General features: G+C 51.8%; 8 protein-coding genes across 8 annotated transcripts; 4 read left to right on the forward strand and 4 right to left on the reverse strand.

Moving 5' to 3' along the window:
• Window positions 1-7: 7 nt before the first annotated feature.
• J4E87_009412 (uncharacterized protein) lies at window positions 8-1102 on the reverse strand (the record flags this gene model as incomplete). Its single annotated transcript, XM_049380989.1, has 1 exon — window positions 8-1102. The coding sequence occupies one exon, from the start codon at window positions 1100-1102 to the stop codon at window positions 8-10; it is 1095 nt and encodes a 364-aa protein (XP_049229210.1).
• Window positions 1103-2633: 1531 nt separating this feature from the next.
• On the forward strand, window positions 2634-4756 carry J4E87_009413 (uncharacterized protein; the record flags this gene model as incomplete). The annotated part of the gene is made up of 4 exons (XM_049380990.1): window positions 2634-2733; window positions 3030-4210; window positions 4322-4516; window positions 4565-4756. 4 exons carry the CDS (start codon window positions 2634-2636, stop codon window positions 4754-4756), a joined length of 1668 nt encoding a protein of 555 aa, XP_049229211.1.
• A 1761-nt stretch (window positions 4757-6517) lies between these two features.
• Window positions 6518-8601, forward strand: J4E87_009414 (uncharacterized protein; the record flags this gene model as incomplete). Its single annotated transcript, XM_049380991.1, has 4 exons — window positions 6518-6738; window positions 6793-6959; window positions 7009-7916; window positions 7972-8601. The coding sequence occupies 4 exons, from the start codon at window positions 6518-6520 to the stop codon at window positions 8599-8601; spliced, it is 1926 nt and encodes a 641-aa protein (XP_049229212.1).
• A 354-nt stretch (window positions 8602-8955) lies between these two features.
• Window positions 8956-11985, reverse strand: J4E87_009415 (uncharacterized protein; the record flags this gene model as incomplete). Its single annotated transcript, XM_049380992.1, has 1 exon — window positions 8956-11985. The coding sequence occupies one exon, from the start codon at window positions 11983-11985 to the stop codon at window positions 8956-8958; it is 3030 nt and encodes a 1009-aa protein (XP_049229213.1).
• A 742-nt stretch (window positions 11986-12727) lies between these two features.
• On the reverse strand, window positions 12728-13600 carry J4E87_009416 (uncharacterized protein; the record flags this gene model as incomplete). Its single annotated transcript, XM_049380993.1, has 1 exon — window positions 12728-13600. The coding sequence occupies one exon, from the start codon at window positions 13598-13600 to the stop codon at window positions 12728-12730; it is 873 nt and encodes a 290-aa protein (XP_049229214.1).
• Window positions 13601-15328: 1728 nt separating this feature from the next.
• NOP1 (Small subunit processome complex component) lies at window positions 15329-16630 on the reverse strand (the record flags this gene model as incomplete). The annotated part of the gene is made up of 4 exons (XM_049380994.1): window positions 15329-15633; window positions 15682-16091; window positions 16145-16372; window positions 16614-16630. The coding sequence occupies 4 exons, from the start codon at window positions 16628-16630 to the stop codon at window positions 15329-15331; spliced, it is 960 nt and encodes a 319-aa protein (XP_049229215.1).
• Window positions 16631-17046: 416 nt separating this feature from the next.
• Window positions 17047-17841, forward strand: RPL17 (60S ribosomal protein L17; the record flags this gene model as incomplete). The annotated part of the gene is made up of 4 exons (XM_049380995.1): window positions 17047-17049; window positions 17115-17328; window positions 17451-17638; window positions 17686-17841. 4 exons carry the CDS (start codon window positions 17047-17049, stop codon window positions 17839-17841), a joined length of 561 nt encoding a protein of 186 aa, XP_049229216.1.
• A 984-nt stretch (window positions 17842-18825) lies between these two features.
• J4E87_009419 (uncharacterized protein) lies at window positions 18826-19836 on the forward strand (the record flags this gene model as incomplete). The annotated part of the gene is made up of 1 exon (XM_049380996.1): window positions 18826-19836. The coding sequence occupies one exon, from the start codon at window positions 18826-18828 to the stop codon at window positions 19834-19836; it is 1011 nt and encodes a 336-aa protein (XP_049229217.1).
• Between the last annotated feature and the right edge of the window lie 161 nt (window positions 19837-19997).

The following is a 19997-nucleotide window of genomic DNA, read 5'->3' on the forward strand; positions in this document are numbered from 1 at the left end:
CCTTTGTTCACGCAGCTTCGAGTGCGGTCGCCCATTTGCCAGACCATGCCGTGAACTCATCGTCTTCGCCAGCCCAGCTCTGCCTGACCAGCTCGATCGCGCTGTTCGCCTCACCACAACATTTATCCAAAGTTTCTTTCGCTTCGTCCTCGTCGAGATCGTAGAACGCGCCTGCAATATCGTCGACCGTCTCAGGTATCGTCTTGAGGGTATTCACAAGCGCGTCTAGCTTCTTGCAGGGTGGCGCGGTCGAACCGTTCGTTGACGCAGTCGGTTCGAGCGTGGACGATGCAGGATACGTCTTTAACCTCCTCTTGATGAGTGCTTGGTACAGCATGCTGATCATCTTCAGCTTCTTGACACTGGTATCCAGCAGTTCCTTCAGCTCCTTGTTGTCTTTGCCAATCTTGTTCGATGCGCCAAAGATCTCGTCTTCGTCGTCGCTGCCTTCTGCTTCGTCATCGTCGTCGTCCACGTCTTCGCCCCATTCTTTCAGTTCCTCGATCGCATCGAGTAGGACTGCGCGGTACTCTTGCGCCTTCTTGACTACGAGTCCTACAACGCCGTCTTCGCATAGCTTCAGCAGCGCGTCGCATACGTCCCAGAGTACACCAGTCGAAGACAAAACTTCTTGCTTCTCGCTCTCGGTTGGACCGGTGTCTTTGCCTTTCGCGCTTTGTCTTTTTTCTGCCATCTTCAGGATCATGGCGAGGACTTCTCCCCATGTTCCCAACAATCTCCGTGTCTGCGCCTTGACTTCTGTGCGCATTATGTCCCCGATGTCACCCCTTTGACCCTCTCGTGGTACATATGAGGCCGCAGTGACCATACTGTTGAGTGGCCCCGAGGTCACATCGCCGATTTTCGCTATTATCGCGGAGGGCGTGAGGGGCGGGTTGATGAGGAGGAGAGACAGTGTGGTCGTATGCGATTTGAGGAGCTTAGTCGACGCTCTGATAACATCGAGAGGATCTGCTATCTCTGTCTCGGACGTAGGAGCGGCATCTTTGGTGGGCGCAAGAGAAGACTGGTAGTGTGTGAGGAGCGCTTGTGTGGTTTTGGTAAGGTCGATGAGACTGCGCAGATCTTTTGGCTTCGACATTGTGCCCTCCTTATTGGGAAGAATTAAGGGGTGTTATAGTCTTGGAATCTGAGAATATGTGCGCAGTTCACGAGCCAAAGTTTGGGCAGTATCAAAATTTTGGTGGGGCAGTGACTCTTAGCGGGGTACCTAGGTACGTAGGTACATAGCTCCGTCATACCCGTAACACAGCGGACATACTCCGCAGATGCAGATGACTGTGTCCATCTCCTTGCCGCGACACCATTCCGATATAATGATATCTCGTTCTGTCCAGAAGTTCATGAGATCTTAGTCGATGTGCTGGATCCACCCTTCTTATACCATGGGCAGTCCAGTCCGGACCCCCACGATTTGGAAGGCGAAGTCGAGGCAGTGAACCTCAGCAGACCTTGTATGTGATGCGTCTCAGACACGACTGAACGGGGAAATGTGCCGCTGATGCATGTATTCACATGTATGTAAGAGTCTGCCCCGACATCTGCTGAGGTCACAATGGCGTTCGTCTCCGCCCTCGTGCTGCTCACATTGAGCCTCGCCAATAAGGCCACGCACTAGGCAATGAAGGCTGCGAGGCGCAGTCGATGCAGCTCACCGGTTCTGCAGGTTTGACCATTCAAAACCTACTACATGTCATCTCATACGCTCATGTTGCAGGTGCATACATTATAGTATGTTGAGCAATTACGCCTAGCTCAGCCATTCGTCAATTGGACCCGAGCGATATCGACAGCCTCGCAACATGAAGCTGGAGGACTCGCGATGAATTCAATGAAGCAGAGCCTCACGTACTGGTGCAGTCCAGCCTGATGGTATATCTGGCAATCGCGAATGCGCGAAGGACATAGGTCCCTAAAGTGCACCTCAGGAATGTCACAGACCTCACCGGTATAGCCTTTTCTATCCGTTTACTCCAATACCAATCGTACCCTAGCACTCTCATCCGCCCATCGTACACCTCCTACGCAATGTCTTACGTCGAGGATACTTTTCCGGTCTATCGTCTTGATCAGGCAGATTTGCAGAAATACCTGAGCGAGCTGCACGGTTCGGGTGACTTCTACATTCAAGTAGGAAATCCTGAAATTCGTGTCGATATGTGCTGAGAATAGTGTGCAGGTCATCAATGATACGTACAAGTTCCGAATTCCGAAGAAGTTGGATGCGGTATGAATTATTATGTGATCAGTAATTGTACATATTCTGACCTTGAGGCAGAATCAGCGAAGAACGCTTGCAGGTCGACGGTGGGAGGATGATTGACAAGAAATGCTGGCAACGATCTTGTGGGGGCGGGCTGCATGATAGTCTGCCGCGGGGCTAGCTAGACAGGATGTCGTGGCGATGAGGGCAACACCGGACTTGGAACTCGGTGCTGCGGTCATGTCTAGTGCTGGTATATAACTTGGTTTACCCAATTTTGTTAGTGAGGCACTTTCCAGTTTCATTACTGACCTTCGATGCAATTGCAATGGATCAATTCGTTTCATCATGCAAGGAGTTCCGACGCTATCCTCAGAATCTCACACAACGATGTGCCCTTAGCCATAGTATGGCTGGATACGCATCTCGGTTGCAATCACAATCCGAGTTTCTGTTCAAAGATGAGAAGGTAGCTGTGGACTTCCTCGATTATCGCGAACTGGACAATCGTAAGCACTCTATTACTGGCCAATCTTCGACGTACTGACCCCACTCAAGGCTTCAGCCCGGCATGCGTCAAAAACCAAAGAGAATTGGAACTCATACTTAGCTGTAGACACTCATTAACACCTGAGGCTGCCGATCCGAGATGTCGTTTCATGTCAGTTGGCTTTTTCTTTTTCTAGAGACTCAGCTGATGATGACAGATTCTTGACAGCTGGCCATGCGCGGGCACCATTGAAGATCACGCACGACATGTTCAGCTTTCTGTGTACAATCTATCAGGTCTCTCCTTCCTTTCTAGATTTCGTATTTCCTTTCGGTCTGAAGGAAGAAGCACAAGACTTTCACTTCAGTGGCTTGAAAGCAGAGTACCGGTTAGCGTCTTATGACAGGGCGTGTGTGCTACCAGACCTAGGCCGCTCGGGCAGAGATCTTCGCTTCAGCTATAATCTGAGATCCGTGGAACCGACGCCATCTCGATCAACAGAACCTTGGTCCATCCGCCAGTGCGCTGTATACCATACCTTCGACGTGGAAAATGGGAAAATGCTCTGGATCATCGTCAAGGCAAACAAAGAAATCCAGAAGCGCGTGAGTGAAGTGTCCGACGAGTCAACACAAAGCGGCAACCCCCTCAAGTGTCGCAGCAATGCGTTTGCGGCCGCCCTACAAACACATCTGTTGTTGTGCAATTGGTCCGGAGAGAACTGGCGGTGGTATATCAATTATCTCGAAGATAAATTGCAAGCTTTGACAAGAGGTGTGTCGGCCCTCGAGGTCGAGAGGAAGCCATCCCCGCTGTCATCGCCAAAGATCACGAGCCCAAAAACCAGCGTAGGCCCGTTTGCCAGCTTGTCACGATCTCACACATTGCGTCCGATTCTGACAGGACAAGCCTGGACACGGTCAAACACACTGCGAGAAAGTCCACAGACATATACACGCACCACTACGACTACCTTTGATAACCAGCCTTGCAGTGTTTGGGCGTCAGCACAGAGAGCAAGCACTTCGCCCGATGCGAAACGTTGGAAATCGGCCGTGAATGATCTCCGTAGATTGCTAACACGGCCCTTGCGATCCAACACAGTCAACAGTAACTCAACTTTCGGAGACGAGAAGACGCTACTAGCATCCCCCGAAACAACGGTATCGCCAGAGCTACCCTCTGTGTCTTCCGATGGAGGAGCAGACAAAGATGACAAGTTCACTTTCAAGAACCTTCAATCTATACAGCATATTGAGGAGAAGGCACAAGAAGCCATGCTTGTGCTCAAGCTGAACACTGAAGTTCTTGAGCAACTGAGATTGCACTACGATGAAGTTGCAGAGCATGCCGAGTTTCCTCAAGAATTGAAGGATGGCTGCAAGGCTAATCTTCATCGGTTCAACAAGGGTATAATTGGAGTAGAGAAAGACATGCACATGCTGCAGTCAAGAACCGAGACGCTGCTGCACCTTCTGGCTAATCGGAAGAACTTAGTAAGTACCCATACTCCCTCGCATCATCATACGGTTAGTGGGGTAGTGGTATGCACCAAACTTACATCGATCGAAGCGAGAGACTGGGCATGTGCTAATACCATGTTCTAGATGAGCGGTATACTACAGCACCGAAGCTCTAAAGCCAGCGAGTTCTACGCTAAAGAGTCTCGAGAATCCGCGGCCCGCATGGAGATAATGACTGTGAAGATGCAAGATCTTGCCATGAAGACGAAACAGGAAACTGTCTCTATGAGGGTCATCACCACCGTGACCCTCTTCTTTCTTCCAGCAACCTTCATCGCCGTAAGTGATCGAGATCACATCCTGGATACACATACTAAAGCTACTCAGACGTTCATGAGCACTGACATTCTTAACTTCGAACATGGTAAACAAGACCTGCAAATGCAAGGTCTCCGACTATATCTCATGATTGCTCTTCCTGCGACAGCTTTGACCTTTGTCGCATGGTACTTCATATATTACTTCGCCAGAAGGGAAGCTCGGTCGAACGATCAGTCCGAAGCAGTTGGGGAGGCCTGATCTCTTATTGTATTGCGTGTCAGTCAGCTATGTTACATGCGTTGGCTTTTCATTCCCTATTGGTAAAAGGTGTGGTTTGAGTTTGCAATGTTGCTTTTCGGGTATGTGGGTGGTCTCTTGGGAAGCCTCATTTCTGCGGCGTTAAACCACTAGGGCAACAGGAACGGGAACCATGACGATGTCTCCTCTGTTGTACATTAGACTCTTAGATTTCTAGACAACTTTAGATCGTGATCCTGTTTATTCAGATCTCCATGCGCTCGTATGATGAGTTTGTCTTCTCGCATAGCTCGAGATGAGAGCCGTTAGATCTGGGAGTTGATCCGATCGTCCAAAAGGATCTAGCCGAGGTTTCCAGAATCAGGTTCGCTGTAGAAGCTGTCGAAACTTGCGAGCGTATCATGAAGCCTGGGCTTCGAGCCATGGTCAACAGCGGACCGATGCCCGCGGGCGTCTTGGCGGTTCCACGTTGCTCAACCTAAAAGCCAACGTCGTGTCCACAGGGCGGATCTATCCTGTCATTAAATCTCCAATTATCGATCAATCCTCATCAAAAACATATGCGCAGCCTTGAAAATCGTAGTAATTTTATCGTGTTAGGTTTGTAGACAGTAGCCGTCACAGTCGCTCAGCCGCGTAGCCGCGTGGCCGCCAACTTTCCTGTTGTCACCTCTCCTTTGTTCGCGATAACTCTTATTTCCTCTCATCACATCTCCTGCCAGAAAATCTTTCTTTTTCCAGATGAACGATGGCACGCTCAACGAAGGACGATGATGCAGCTGATGCAGGTCCGGTCGAGTGTGGCTTGAGGCTGCGGGCGGGGTCCTGTCCTGCTCGCTTTAGCGCAGACATGGAGCAGACCCCCGAGGGCCCTGGCTTCAGCCTGCCGCGCATACTTGCAAAAGCTCCAACCTCACATTGAGCTTACGTGCAAACTTCATACCGCCTCTTTTCTCCTCCTAACCCTTCCTATACCTGTCGCGATTCGCGCCGACCGAGTATACCTCATGCGCACCGTCTCCTATAGCCACGATGGGATCCGAACTTCACGATTTCCTCGAGCGCGTAAACGAATGCACATCGGTCGCGATAGCTGAGCCTATGCCACTGGTTACCCGGCCGATCGTATCGATAGATAGGCTCCGATCTTATCTTACTACGGAAAGACTGCGAAAGCTCTTGCTATATGTAGACAGCTCCACCGGCTTCGAGGATGCTGTCCGGACCAGATATTTAGCTGTGTTCGCGGTTCTACTGTCGATAAATCAGGGTATCTACCTATCGACATTCGTGCATCACGATCACATGGCAGACGCAGGGCTACCTTTTCTTACCTGCGACGCATGGCCGGAGGTTTCCAAGACCATATTCGATGAGTTCTACCAAGCACAGTGGAAGTTCTGTCCAAAACGGCTCGTTTTTGGCCAACTGCACGACACATGGCTACATCGCAATGTCGTCGTACCTATGAAGCAAAAGATACTGTTGAGAGAAGGCGTGGACGCGGTGATCTTTAAGGTGGAGTTATTCGAGGAGTACAACCATCTCATCCCAGTAGGTCAACACCGTGCGCGCGCACAAGTCCGTACATTTGACGCAACTAGCTGACTTCTTTGTGCTAAGAACGAACTAAACATCCCCCCTACCAACGTATTCATTCTGAAATCAAGCCTGTCGGGCTATGCCAAATTACACAACAACGAGGTCGAAGCCTACAGAACACTACAAAGCCACCCAAGTGGTCGAGATGCGATGCAACACATGGCCCGCTTCTATGGTTCGTGGGCACAGGGTGAGACTCGTAACATACTGCGCGAATTCGTTAGTGGTGGCACACTCACGGACTTTTTCGAACGAACCGAGCCGCCGACGACCAAGGCCGATATTCTGGAGTTTTGGAAAAACTTTATACAATTCATCAAGCCAATAGCATGTATACATCACTTTCCTAATCCGCACAACCATCATTCATACAAAGTGGGGTACGTCCAAAAGCATGGGTTCTCTCTTCTCTTACTTCGGACTGACTTCCAAAGGCTACATAACGATATCAAACCGGATAACATCCTCGTATCGGAGCGGAACGGGAATAGCCCGTATAGTGTCTCCTTCAAACTCGCAGATCTTGGTCTCGCCGGGTTTGTGGTGGCTGATGACTCAGACGAGACTCAACTGCGCGATGTCCACGGTACGAAGATGTACAGTATGTCGCCACTACGTCCTTCACTTAGCCCATGCTAACTTGCGTCTAGGTGCGCCCGAATACTTTCGTGGCGAGACAGACAGGTCCAAGCAACAAAGCATCAAGCAAGCCCGTCCGGCTAAGGATATTTGGGCCTTAGCTTGTGTGATCAGTGAAGCCGCGGTATGGTCTGTATTAGGCCGAAGAGGGTTGATTGACTACCATCGCCAGCGCGTCGAAGCTGCTGAAGCCATTCCGACTCTCAGGAACACAGGCTATAGCGGCTGCTTCCACGACACCACCAAAGTCCTCTCGGTTGTGGGAGAAACGCACAGGGAGGTCACCCAACGATGTCGAGCAGCTATAGACAACATTGTTGGGTCAGTCCTTCTTATTGTTAGCGGAATGATGATGCAAGATCCGGCCAGAAGACCAGATGCGTGGACAGTTTACGATGGTCTCACACAAGCCATAGACTTAGCGACACCAACGGCTCCCCCACCATTTCACGATACAGATCCACGGCCACCAACACCGAACAACTACACTCGACACTCGGTGCCTGTTAATCTGTCCCCAAGCATGACGAACGGGTTGGGCTTCACTATGAATGCGAACGCGCGGCCGCTAGTCAGCGATACACGCGGGTATCAACCGGATCGTTTTCCAGAAAGACGCACAACTATCAGTGGAGATCGTTCCCCTCGTCCAGATTCTGGTTCATCGAGTACTAGACAGGGAAGGACACCGAGACGGGATGCCTACAGTCCAGCCCTCGATACTACGCATGAAATGCACTGGACTCCGCTGTCCCCTACCAACAGTGCTGTCCCACAGGCCAATGTATCTTCCGGTCGGACGGCCCGTCCTTCGGCTTCTGTAACCAGGGTCCTGAACTACATAACTAGGAAGAAGTTGGATAAGAGCACGGTCTTGCAGGGCGAAGAATGGCTGAACAAATTACATGGTAGAGATCAGGTATGCTAACATACAAGAGGAACTTTTAGCAAGCTTGCTGACGAGATGTTACTAGATCTTCCTCATCGACGACTCAGAATCTATGCGACATCACTGGGATGACGTCAAAAGTACCTTCGAGGCTCTAGCGTACCTCGTTAAGGCCATGGATCCAGATGGTATCGAGTTACGATTCGCCAACAGTCGGAGATATGACAGCCGTGGGAAGGATCGCAAGGCACTCCTCAGGAATTTCGAGAAAGTCAAGCCCAGTGGCCAAAGCCAAATGGGTATTGCGCTCAGCAATATTCTCCCAGACTACTACCACAAACCGCACCAAAGCCAAGCCAGCAAGCGGTCATCCTGGTCTCCACGAGTAGAAGAAAAGCCTGCAGTTAACATTTACATCCTCACCGACGGTGTATGGTCGCCAGGTCATCATTGCCTTTCAACCATCAAAAACCACGTTACAAGCCTAGTCAATCACCTGGTTGCGACCGGAAGGCTTCAACACGTCGGTATCCAGTTCATCCGCTTTGGAAACGACGAGACTGGTAAAGAGCGCCTGAATATCCTCGACAACGATGAATTGAAGCATTACAAAGTTCCTATAGATATCGTCGACACGGAGCCGTCTACTGGCAATATCTTCAAGATGCTGCTCGCCAGCACCGACCCTTCCTGGGATAACGAGCCCAGTAGCTAAGGAAGATGTCTACTAATAAGTTTTACTGGAGAACCTCCCCTTTGTCTTTTGATGTTCTTTCAGGGATGATGCGCATGATACCCACTCTATTACGGCGTTTGGCGATATCGGCGTCGCATTTAGGGGTAGCCACGGCATACTCTATTAGCACACTGTTTAACTCTCACGGCTGGACAGGCGGACAACCGGGGTTGCATATGAACCATTGATATGATAATAATGAAACATCATGTAGAGATTCATGTGACGATTGTTTTGATCTAGTCTATACGTACACAGGCACCATCCCTTCTACAATAATGTACATCAATGTCGTAATCCTCCTTTCATACACCACACCGCATGCAGTGCACCTCAGTTATTCCTCTTACTCTTCTCCTTCCCCTTCTTCGCCTTCTTCCCTTTTCCCCCCTTCCCCTCCCCATCGTCCTCACTCGCCCTCTTCCCATTCCCCTTCCCATTCGCAGCCGGCTCCAACGCCGCATCCGTATCCTCATCCTTGACCAGCAACTCATTAAGCGCATCATTAAAATTCTCCATCTCGCAAATCTCGCCAATCTTGACGCGCATGTAGTCGAATGCAATGGCGACCTTCATATCCTTGTTGCGCACCTTGATGACGCGGGCGTTTTCTTGGAGCGAAGATGAAGTTTCCTTGGGGAGAGAGGGTATGGGTTTTGCGGGGCCGGGAGCGGGGGCGGCGGTGGAAGAGGGGATGGAGGGGTGCATGTCCATGTTGTCTGCGTTTTCAGTTGTGGGGTCGACTTCCGCGTCGTTATCTTCCATGGACACGTCTTCGGCGACTTCTTGGGGGTTGAGTAGTGGGTCTGCTTCCTCGCCGTCTGTGACGGTTTGGAGGACGGGGATCTTCTGGTAGCGCTGGCTGAAATGCGTGAGGACTACGGATTTCGCGTTCATCGCCGCGCCGATACCGAGTGCTTCGGAAGTGGTGGAGTGTTTCTTGGCCTTTGCGTCGCCTTGTAGTTCATCGTCGAAAGTCGCTTCGTGGATGAGGACTGTGGTGTCTGCTCCGATCTTGGCGAAGTGGCCGCTTGGTCTGCAATCGCCTGAGTAACTGACCTTGAGTGGCTTGATTTGTTCAAGGTCTGCTGGGTCACGTGGGAATGTGATCGAAACAGCCATGGCACCGTGGCAATGCGCTACTCTGGAAGCTTGTATTTCGTTGAAACGAAACAGTTTCTCGTACTGTTTTTTCGGTATGGCCGCGTTCTCAGATAGTGTCTTTCCGAACGAGTTCAGTATAGACAACCTCGAGCCATTCTGATATTCGTTGGGAGTGATTTGAAGAGGAAGAATTCGACTGTAGCCAAAGTCCTCGATGGCTGAGTATTCGTTAAGCCATTGGAGCATACCACTGTGGGATACGACAGCAAGACCGTATGCGCTAGGGTCTATGTTGCTCGCGGAAGGGTCCAGGGGCTGGGGGTTTGGAACAGCATTGTGTGCTACTTGGTACCAAGCACGAATTACTGATGCTGTGCCTAGGTGGTGATCGGCATGCAAGTGACTGATCCAGATCATACGCAGATTCTTGAAGATATCGACAAGCTCCTCGTGGGGAAAGACTCTTGAAAGCTGGCCCAATGTGTTCTCCCCGCAATCTAAGAGGTAGTTGCCGATGCCAGGAACACGCACCAATGTGGAAGACACGTTACGGTACTTGGACGGAAGGGCAGAACCTGTTCCGAGTGTCGTTACCTCGGTGTCACGACGCGCTAGTAGCTTACTCCATATCTGCATCTCTCTGCTTTTGCTTTTGACCTCCGCTTGAGCCTTTTGAGCCAATTCGAGAACCTCAGGCGGCGTTGTAAGTGCCACTTCATCGGGTACGAAGAGACTAGATATAGTGTTTTTCTTTGTGGCAAACTGTGGCATGAGATTAAAGCCAAAGCCTCGGTCAGCGCGGATGGCTCCGGAGGGCAACGGCGGTGCTGTCGACATGCCAGTCCTGTATATACTTGTTTGCGGTACAGTAGTGTTATCGAAAACGGGTGTGCGATATCTTGACGGATCAATCTGCCCAAGTCGCGTAGCTTGTCCTGCTACCGAGTCGTGCGCGATGCGATTCGGCGCAGTATCTAGAGAGGATATTACGTGTTCTACGTTGTGGATCTTGTTCATGAAATTGAGTAGATCTGGGTGACCTACGACGCCTGGACCAAGCATCCAAACGATAGCTCGAATGCCAGTCATAACCTCTGGAGAGCTAAGCTCTTCTCGTTGAAGAGTGCTTTCAATGTATTCAACTGAGGGGATGTCCAAGATGGCGATACCCTGACCGGGCCTATCAGCGCCCATGACCTGATCTGGGGTAATCATCTCGCCGTCCGCGTTCGGTACCGATATGCCATTGGTGAGCTTTCCGAAATCCGGTCCTGGTTTGACACCTAGCGCTTTCGCGCGTGCGACGTCGAATTGACCACGAGCTGAATGCGACCGCACGATGTACGAAACACACTCTGGTGCTGGCCTAGTCGGTGGTAGCGCCAGAATCATAGCGCCAGGCCACGGCGTCCTGGTCCAGACTTTAATGTCAGGAAGAGGCTCTTTGCCCCCTGGCATCGGCCCTTGGTAGGCCGAGAAGCCGTGTGTATCGGGGTTACGAATGAATATTTGAGCAGGCACTTGTACCTCAGAAATGTGGCGTTCTGCCAGTGTATCCATCTTCCAATTCGAATCGAACATGTACTTGATGGTCGCTGTCCGTATCCGGTCGTACCTCAACTCGCGGTCTTCCGGGCTCTCATTTTCGGGAGCCTGTAGTCCGTCAAATGTATTCTCGTGTTCATCGAAATACCGTCGCCGCGCCTCCAAATCAGAATCCGCTTGCGCATCGACTTCAGAGTTGACAGGCGCTACTGAGAGAGCCCAAACTTTGATATTGTCGTCCTCCCACGTCGGGACTATAGCGCCATTGCCGTCCTTCTCGGGTGACTGCTTAACGTACTCGGTCGCATTGATGGGTATGCCCTTTCTGAATATGAACCTCCGACACGTTGCCAGTGTATGTTTCAGATTGGGTGGCCCATATATGTCGAAGTGCGGCTTCGCGGGTGCTTCGCCTTTCTTTCCCCGCTCTTGAGCCAGACGAAAGGTATCCATGGCGGTGGTGTAAGAGCTGGTGGTCGAGTCGGCCAATGTGAGCATCATGCCAATCAATCCACCCATGTTCTTCCACTCTGTCCTGCCTGTCATGAAGAAATCTTGCGCCTTCAGCAGACGTGTGCCCTGCTGCACCATCGCCCGCTGGGTGCCCTCTGCCAGGTTGCCGAAAACATAGTGCTTGCTTGCCGTCCGTAGCACGAGCGTTGTTCCCGGCGTATCGGCCGTAGGCGTTGTGACGACCTCAACGCTGCACGACATGTCTTTTCTTCTCAAGAACTCGGTTCTATCGAACTCCGCAGGAGGCTTTGTATGTTTGTTCTTGGGCTCGGAGAGTTCAAGGTTCGGCGGTTGCGTAAGGGAGCATGAGGCTGATCCGATTGGAGCTTTGGGGGGTTGATATATCAGACGTGTGAGTACCTTCGCTTCTGCTAGGTGATTCGCCTTGCCGCTTTTCGTGTGTTTAGATGCAACTGGTTCAGGATCGAGGGGTAAGCGGTAGATCTTCGAAAACGTTCGAATGGATGGGCGAAACCGAGGAGTAGCTCTGGAGCGGAGAGTAAAGGCAGCGAAGTTCGTATGCGCTATGGGCCGACCGTATCGTGGGCGCAATGCGAAGAATCGGACATTAGTCGTAATGGTCGTAGCTCGCTCCGTGGCGCTAATTATGGAAGCCAACTTGACGAAGGGAAGGAATGACACGAGAAGCAACTATGTACAACCCTGGAAGCATCGGGGTGAGAGAGCGCATGCAACGAGTCGAAATGATGCGCGTCACTTTTCGCGATGCGTCAACGATCAAGGCTAGATTTAGGCGAAGTTGAGGCCCGTGCGAACTAAACCCGAGCGGACTTGTTCCGCGACACTCTACCTTTCTGTCCATCACTCCATCTCGACCAAGACGCTGTTTTCATCGGATATCATTATTCGTCTGAACTTTACTACTTTTTTTTTTCCTCACGTTGAATCTTCGTACGCATCAACACTCATCGCTTGACCCATTCTAGGCATTCTTCTTCCGGAGCGCTCCACCATCAACAGTAATGTCCTGACCAGTGACGAAGCCCGCCTCGATGAGATACAGCGCAGCATCAGCAATGTCCTTCGGCCTTCCAGCCCTGTTGGTCGGGTGATCAGAGACGTCCTTCTCACTAATCTGGCCTGCCCAGTCTGCCCCGTTCTCGTCGCCCTCCTTGCTCTCGTGTGCGACCTTGATGCGTCCGGGGGCGATAAGGTTGACTCGGATGCCTAGACTACCCAGACTGATTGCCATGGAGTGCATCAAACCAAGCTGACCTGACTTGCTTGAAGCATAGCCCTCTTGGTTCGGATCAGACTGATGCGCACGGAAGGAGCCGATGTGAATGATGCATGGGCCTGCAGGACTGGAGTTGTTGGCGTTCTGGATGTGTGCACCGTGTTCAACATCAGATGCTCGGGCTTTCATGTAGGGTATACAAGCTTGGGACATGGCGAAGGGACCAGTAAGGTTGGTGTCGATGTACGCTTTCCATTCATCAATGGTCGAGAGGTCCTCCATGGTCTTGCCATCTTTCCACTGTGGAGATGCAATACCGCCGTTGTTGATCAACACATCAATGCGGTCGTTGAAGAACTTGGCTGCCTCTTTGACTTTGGCACGGATGTCCTCCACGTCACGAAGGTCGCAGATCGCCGAACCCAGCCTACCGTCGGCGTAGTACTGCTTGAGGTGGACCTTGGTGGTGTGCTCGAGCTCTTCCTCATCGATGTCGAAGATGTAGGCGTGGTGGCCAGCTTCGAGCATCATCCGAGTCAATGCTCGGCCGATGCCTCGTGCACCACCTGAAATGATGATGTTCTTGTATAGCGCAGGAGCTGGTGCTTGGCCTGCCATCTTGAGGGTCTTGAAATGTGGAGTTGGTATTGTTCGGTATGGAGACGCGGGGTGTGAACTTCGCGTAGGTGTTGTTTGTTTAAGTACGTTGCTCTGACGTCACGCCTCAACACATCGTTTATCGCCACGACGTGTGCTGCACGAGATCTTGAAATCGGAAATCGTTACGAGGATCTCATTTTTGCGGGTCTTACCCTTACTCAAATCTCTAGGCCAAAGACTCACATTGTGTTATGTTGTACAGTTGTTAAGGGAAGACAATTTATGTTCCAAATGTAGTACGACTAGAGTACAACTCAACCATAAACCAGACCTTTTGAGTACGATGATCAAAAGTAGTTCGCAGGACAAGTGATATGATGTTACCAATACTTGATACTATCACATTCTCGTGAAATCTGGGGCCACTTTGGCTAATCATATGTCGAGTGAAGGGAAGCTCAGCATCTTGAGCGTACGGCCACCTCACACAAGTATGAACCTGAGCAGATGTGTAGACTGCACTATAATAGGCCAAACTAGATACAAGGTAGATGTAAAAATCCGGCGTAGATGTAGACTCTGGGGTGTTCGGTGTTTTCCGTGCATGAGACGCGGCATGATGATGAAGCAGAGCCACCCCCATGATAACATTTCTAGTGCAGCCGCCCCTTCCCGATCTGTTGAAACATTCGAGGAGATGAAAGTGAGTGATGAGAGGGTAGCTACTTCCTCAGTCCAACGATACCGCTTCCAAGGTTGGTAACGAGCCCACGTGGCAGAAGATCGGTACCTTCCCATCTGAACCACAACTGGGCAACGCACTCACCCATAAATAATTTATCTGCATACACTCCCCGTCAACTCTACAAATACCACCACCACAAATACGTCCGAAACATGGTTCGCACCTCTACAGTCGCCGACCCCCAGTGCGTCCACGCCATGGTCGCTGAAGACGTTCTCAAGTTTATGTGTGGCCTCATGGTTTACGTCTGGTTCGCGATGGATGCCTTCTTCAACATGACCAGCGAGAGCAAGTTCCCAGCGGTGTTGGCGTGGCTAGTGCTCATTCCGGTACGTACGCTGAAGATAAAATCCGTATCCGCTCTAACACATTTCAGTTCAGTCTGTTTCTCCTTACAAACATCGTCGTTGTACACGTAGACGCGATCTCCAGGAAATACAAACTCAGCAATGACGCCGTCACCGGGCTCCAATACATACTCGGTTGCATCTACGTACCGGTATTTCTGTCAATATGTGCGGCGATACGATTTGCAATCCCAAAAGGCCACCTACTGGTCTGGTCTTCCTTCTTTCTGCTACCGGTAAGTCCTCGTGGTAGAGCCTGTATCGACAATTCTCACTCTTCATAGGTCTGTGGCATGCTCTTTGCCCTCGCCATCGACGCTAGGGCCAGGGGATGGTAGGTGGAATATCCCTGCCTGTGGATTCGGTTGAGGAAGGGGCGGCTTCAAACGAAATGCGCAAACTTTTGAAAGACGGGGAGGCGAGGAACGGAAAGCAAGAGATCAGGGATAATGGATAGAATCAATCATGTCACCATATTACACCTGAGTGAACGTAAAAATCGCATCCATAGATCTTTTATCAAAACACGACAACCAAATCCCTCCTGACGCCAGTGAACACCGAGTTCCGTCAAAGTACAGGTATATGACCACATGCATGCAATCGTTTGAAATCAGAAAAGCGCCGTCAGCCCATTGTAGCTCAACATTCCGTCTATTGCGAACGCTGGTAAACACCGACAACCATGGCGTGGTCACGCTCAAAGGGCTCAAGGGTGAGCTGCTCCTTGGGCTTGATGCCCATCTCTCGTAGCTTGTTGACTTCCTGTGCGAAGACGGCCTCGGGAGCAGCGGTGGAGTCGATACAGTTGGCCTTGATGGAGATGACGATACCACCTCCAACCTTGAGGAAGAGTCCGGCGTTGAGACCGACGATACGGGCTTGATCGGGCTGGGCAACGTCGGCGAAAATGCAGTCGACCATGCCGACGAGCATGCGGTACTTGAGAGGGTGACGGGCTGCGAATTGTTAGCGAATGTCATAAAGATGGAACGCGAAGTACATACCATCCTCAACGATGGGGATGACGTTGGTGCGGTGGGTAGCCATGTTGATCAGATCACGGCCGGAGCGGTGCGAGAACTCAACAGCGAAGACGGTTCCCTCAGGTCCAACGATATCGGCAACGTGGGAGACTGATGTTCCGGAAGCGGCACCGAGGTACAGAACCTTGGAGCCAGGGCCCATGTAGATGTTGTCGACACCACCCAAGATACCAGCGGCCAACTTGGAGCGGAAGGGGTTCCAGACACGGTACTCTGTGCTGGAGGGGGCTTCGGTCTCGCCGTCCTTGGGCGCGGTGCTGGCGCCAACGCTGATGCGCTTCTCGCCGTAAACGGACTCGCCGGGGGTCAAGTTCTTGGTAACGAGGAGATCCTCCTTTCCGCGAGCGACGAAGACACCGGCGTGACGATGGCTAGAGAAGTGGTCAGTAGCTGTCTTGCGCGCTTTTGAGCTGGCTGGACTTACGGCTCAACAATGACCTTGGCGCCTCCACGCGCTCCTCCACGGGCACCTCCTCGGGGCGCACCACGGCCTCTTGGGGCTCCGCGACCACGAGGAGCACCACCACGGCCGCCACGGTCACCGCCGCCGCGACCTCCGCCGAAGCCACCACGTCCACCCCTGGGGGTGAAGCCACCACGACCGCCACGGTCACCACCAAATCCACCACGTCCGCCGCCGCCACGACCGCCTCTGTGAGAAGTTAGAACTGCGCTGCAGATAAATGTTCGTATGTGAGTACGGAGAAGCTCGTAGTTCCTGGATCATTCTGAAAACAGCTCAGAAAGAACAAGCTTCTCCGTAGCGTTGGACGCGCATGCTGAGCGAGCAGACGTCGAGATATGTAGTATCTGCGATCACATCTTGCTCAACACGCCGCGGTTCGCGCATTGTTCATATTGCGATGGTGTCTCGAGACTTGCGGAAGTCGTACCTGGGAGTGAAAGCCATTGCTGAAAGTTGTCGGGATAGTTCGAGTAGGTTATGGAATGCGAAAGCTACTGCGCAAGGTTAGTCTTGAGATGGCAGAATACAAATATCAGCCCAAGTACCTCTAGGTGCTCTGTTCCACTATATGCGCGTTGACTGTGCGCGTTGAAGTGGCTGTGGGTACGGTATGTCGCGGTAGATGCGATGGGTGCAGCTTTGAAGTTCGCAGAGCTACATTTTTTCAAAAGTAGCGCCAAATCTGCGCAGCCAATCACGTGCGGAAGGCGCAAGCGGCCCGCTATAATGCCGTGGGCGCGACTTTGGCTTTTTTCGGTTGGGTCTGCGACTTAGTCATCAAGGCCACTTTCGCTCGAGAAGTCGTCGAAATTACCTACCACGTCGGCAGTCCACTACTAACAACAGCACAACTCGACAAAATGGTACGTTGCCCGTCGCGATATACTGTCGGATCTTGCACGCACGAACATGGAATTAATTCTTGCAGGTTCGCTACGGTGCCTCCTCCATTGACGGCGCAAAGTCTGCTCGCGCCCGCGGCAGCTACCTCCGCGTATCCTTCAAGAACACCCGCGAGACCGCCCAGGCTGTCAACGGCTGGAAGCTCGACCGCGCCCTTACCTACCTCGGAAATGTCCTGGAGCACAAGGAGGCTATCCCCATGAGGCGGTACGCCGGCAGCACTGGACGCACTGCTCAGGGTGAGTAGCCCTTCCCACGATTCGCACAATGCGCAAATGGACTTGGCACGGGAGGAGGAGCTATCTGGTGTTGGAGATGGAGTTATGTTGGCAATTGCAGGAACACGGGCTGACTTCCGCAGGCAAGGCTTTCGGTGTCTCCAAGGCCCGCTGGCCCGTCAAGTCCGCTGAGATCCTCATCGGTCTCCTCAAGAACGCCGAGGCCAACGCCGACACCAAGGGTCTTGACACCAGCAACCTGATCATCAAGCACATCCAGGTCAACCAGGCCCCCAAGCAGCGAAGGCGCACTTACCGTGCTCACGGACGTGTATGTACACACCGGTCCACAATTGCACTCCCCTCTAACATACCTAGATCAACCCGTACATGAGCAACCCCTCCCACATCGAGCTCATCCTCACCGAGGCCGCCGAAGTTGTCCAGAAGTCCAACCAGACCCTTGAGCGCCGTATGAACTCCAGGCAGCGTGGCCGTGCCGTCCGCAAGGCCATCACTGCTTCTGAGGAGTAGAGGAAGCAGGGGAAGTTGATGTTCCGGCGAAGAAAACGGTCAAGGCATGGGCACGGTTTGGGAGTCAATGAGCGATGAATATTCAGGGTCTTTCCACACTCGTCATGTATTCATGATATGGCACTTCGATTTCTGCGGTGTCTGGTCCGTAAAAATAAATAGGGCCAAGGCCTGTTCCCAAATGTTCAAAGCCGAGACTTCCAAGTCGCAAGTTCACGATGTTCGCCAGTGTATTTGATTCCTCTACGATGACAGGACGCTGAATGATCCCAGCGGTACATCTCTCCCAAGGTCCGGCCGCAGTCATCAACATGCTATTTCTTACAATGGAGCCAGTCCTCTACGCGTTCTCAGAACGAGCTCTGAAGGAATGCGCTGCTTGTTCACATTCTCATAAGTACGACCAAGGATTTCAGGAATGTTACTAGAGTGAATTTGCGGTACGACGTAGAGGAACATGGGCTGCTTTGACCAACTATGAACGCATGTCAGAATTGACCTCCACATGCATCGATAGACCCTGAGATTCTAAGATTTCCCGTCGTGCGCCTGGGGCTGACCGCAGGCTGCGCTACTCTCAACATGCGTTAGCGTGATTGTGAACTTTGGCAGCTCGAACCCAGAATACCAGCTAAGCAAGGCCCAACGGCCAGCTAAGCATGCATGCCGCTAATATCTGAGATGAGGCTGGCTGCAAATCCCACATCATTTCCTTCGAGTCAGTTGCGGTCAGATACGACCTCTTGCCTTGCTGCAATTGCTCCGAGCCAACTTTCCCACGATCGATGACGCAGGCCCAGCAAGCCCAGGCATGGGCATGTACCTCGCCACAAAATGTGTCGAAAGATAAGTAGTCATGTATAGACTGGGATCTATCTGCTGTCACACATCTTTTTATACAGATCTCTTTCTTTACTGGTAACGGCAGTCGTTCTTACGTGCATCACTGCATACCAGTCTTCACCTCGCACCTACTACACTACCATGGCTCGGCTACACCAATCCACTCGCCACAGGCGGCAACCCCCATACCTCGCCTCTCTCTACGCACTCTTCGCTACCGCCGCATATGCGCAAGACTCAAAACGCGGTTTCGCATTCATCGGCGACTCACACGTACCGGACAATCGGCTACTTACTTCCGACAATTCACCACTGGCATGGTACTACAACTGGTCACCATATCCGAACAGCGACCTCATTCCCGCGGACAGCCTAGAGTTCGTGCCTATGATTCACGGCATAGACGCCACGGAAGACGATAATACCGAACGCGTGATTGCAGGCTTGCCCCAAAGTAGCAAGCACCTTCTTTCCTTCAACGAACCAGACGGCACCGAAGGAAGTGGCGGTAGCAGTATCAAGCCTGAAGATGCTGCGAAAGCATACATCGACTTCGTCGTGCCATTTCGGAATGGCGATAAAGGTGGCAGGAACTGGTTGATCAGCCATCCCAGTACGACGGGTAGTCCAAATGGTCTTGACTGGTTACGGAAATTCAACGAGTCTTGCTACGACATTGACTCCGAGAACGGCTGCCCGGCAGATTTCGTCGCTGTACATTGGTACGGCGCTTTCGATGGTCTGGCAGGCTGGCTAGGCACCTTGGATGAGTTCTACAACACAAATTCGACAAGAGATCAGCCGTTGAAACTTTGGATTACTGAAATGGCGCTTCCACAGCAAGACGAGGAGAATACGGTGGGCATGATGAATCGCACACTGCCATATCTCGATCAGCTGGATTACGTTGAGCGATACTCATGGTTCGGTGCTTTCAGGACAGACGATGCCAATGAATGGACAGGCGATGGCGTCGCGCTGTTTGATGACGATGGCGGCTTGACTCAGCTCGGTGCTCTGTACCTGGGTAATGGATTCGAGGAGGGACAGAAGGGTGAGGGCGCTGAAGAGGATGCGGCGAGCGGGCTGAGGGTCAGTGCTGGTCTGATGGCTGCATTGTCGTTGTGCGCGGCCGCGTTTACGATGCTTTGAACGATGTATATGATATGTTTCCTTTTACTGTAGATACCTTAGCGAGTCGTATATATCACCGATAACATGTAGTAATGATTTTGACTCAAATGTTTGATGCCGTGTTGCGCGCCTTCTAGTGCGGCTACCAAATATCCGGTCGGATCCGGCAAAGTTCACGA

This window comes from Alternaria ethzedia (genome assembly GCF_023757985.1).
Source record: "Alternaria ethzedia strain BMP 0044 chromosome Unknown scaffold_35, whole genome shotgun sequence".
Classification (NCBI taxonomy): domain Eukaryota; kingdom Fungi; phylum Ascomycota; class Dothideomycetes; order Pleosporales; family Pleosporaceae; genus Alternaria; species Alternaria ethzedia.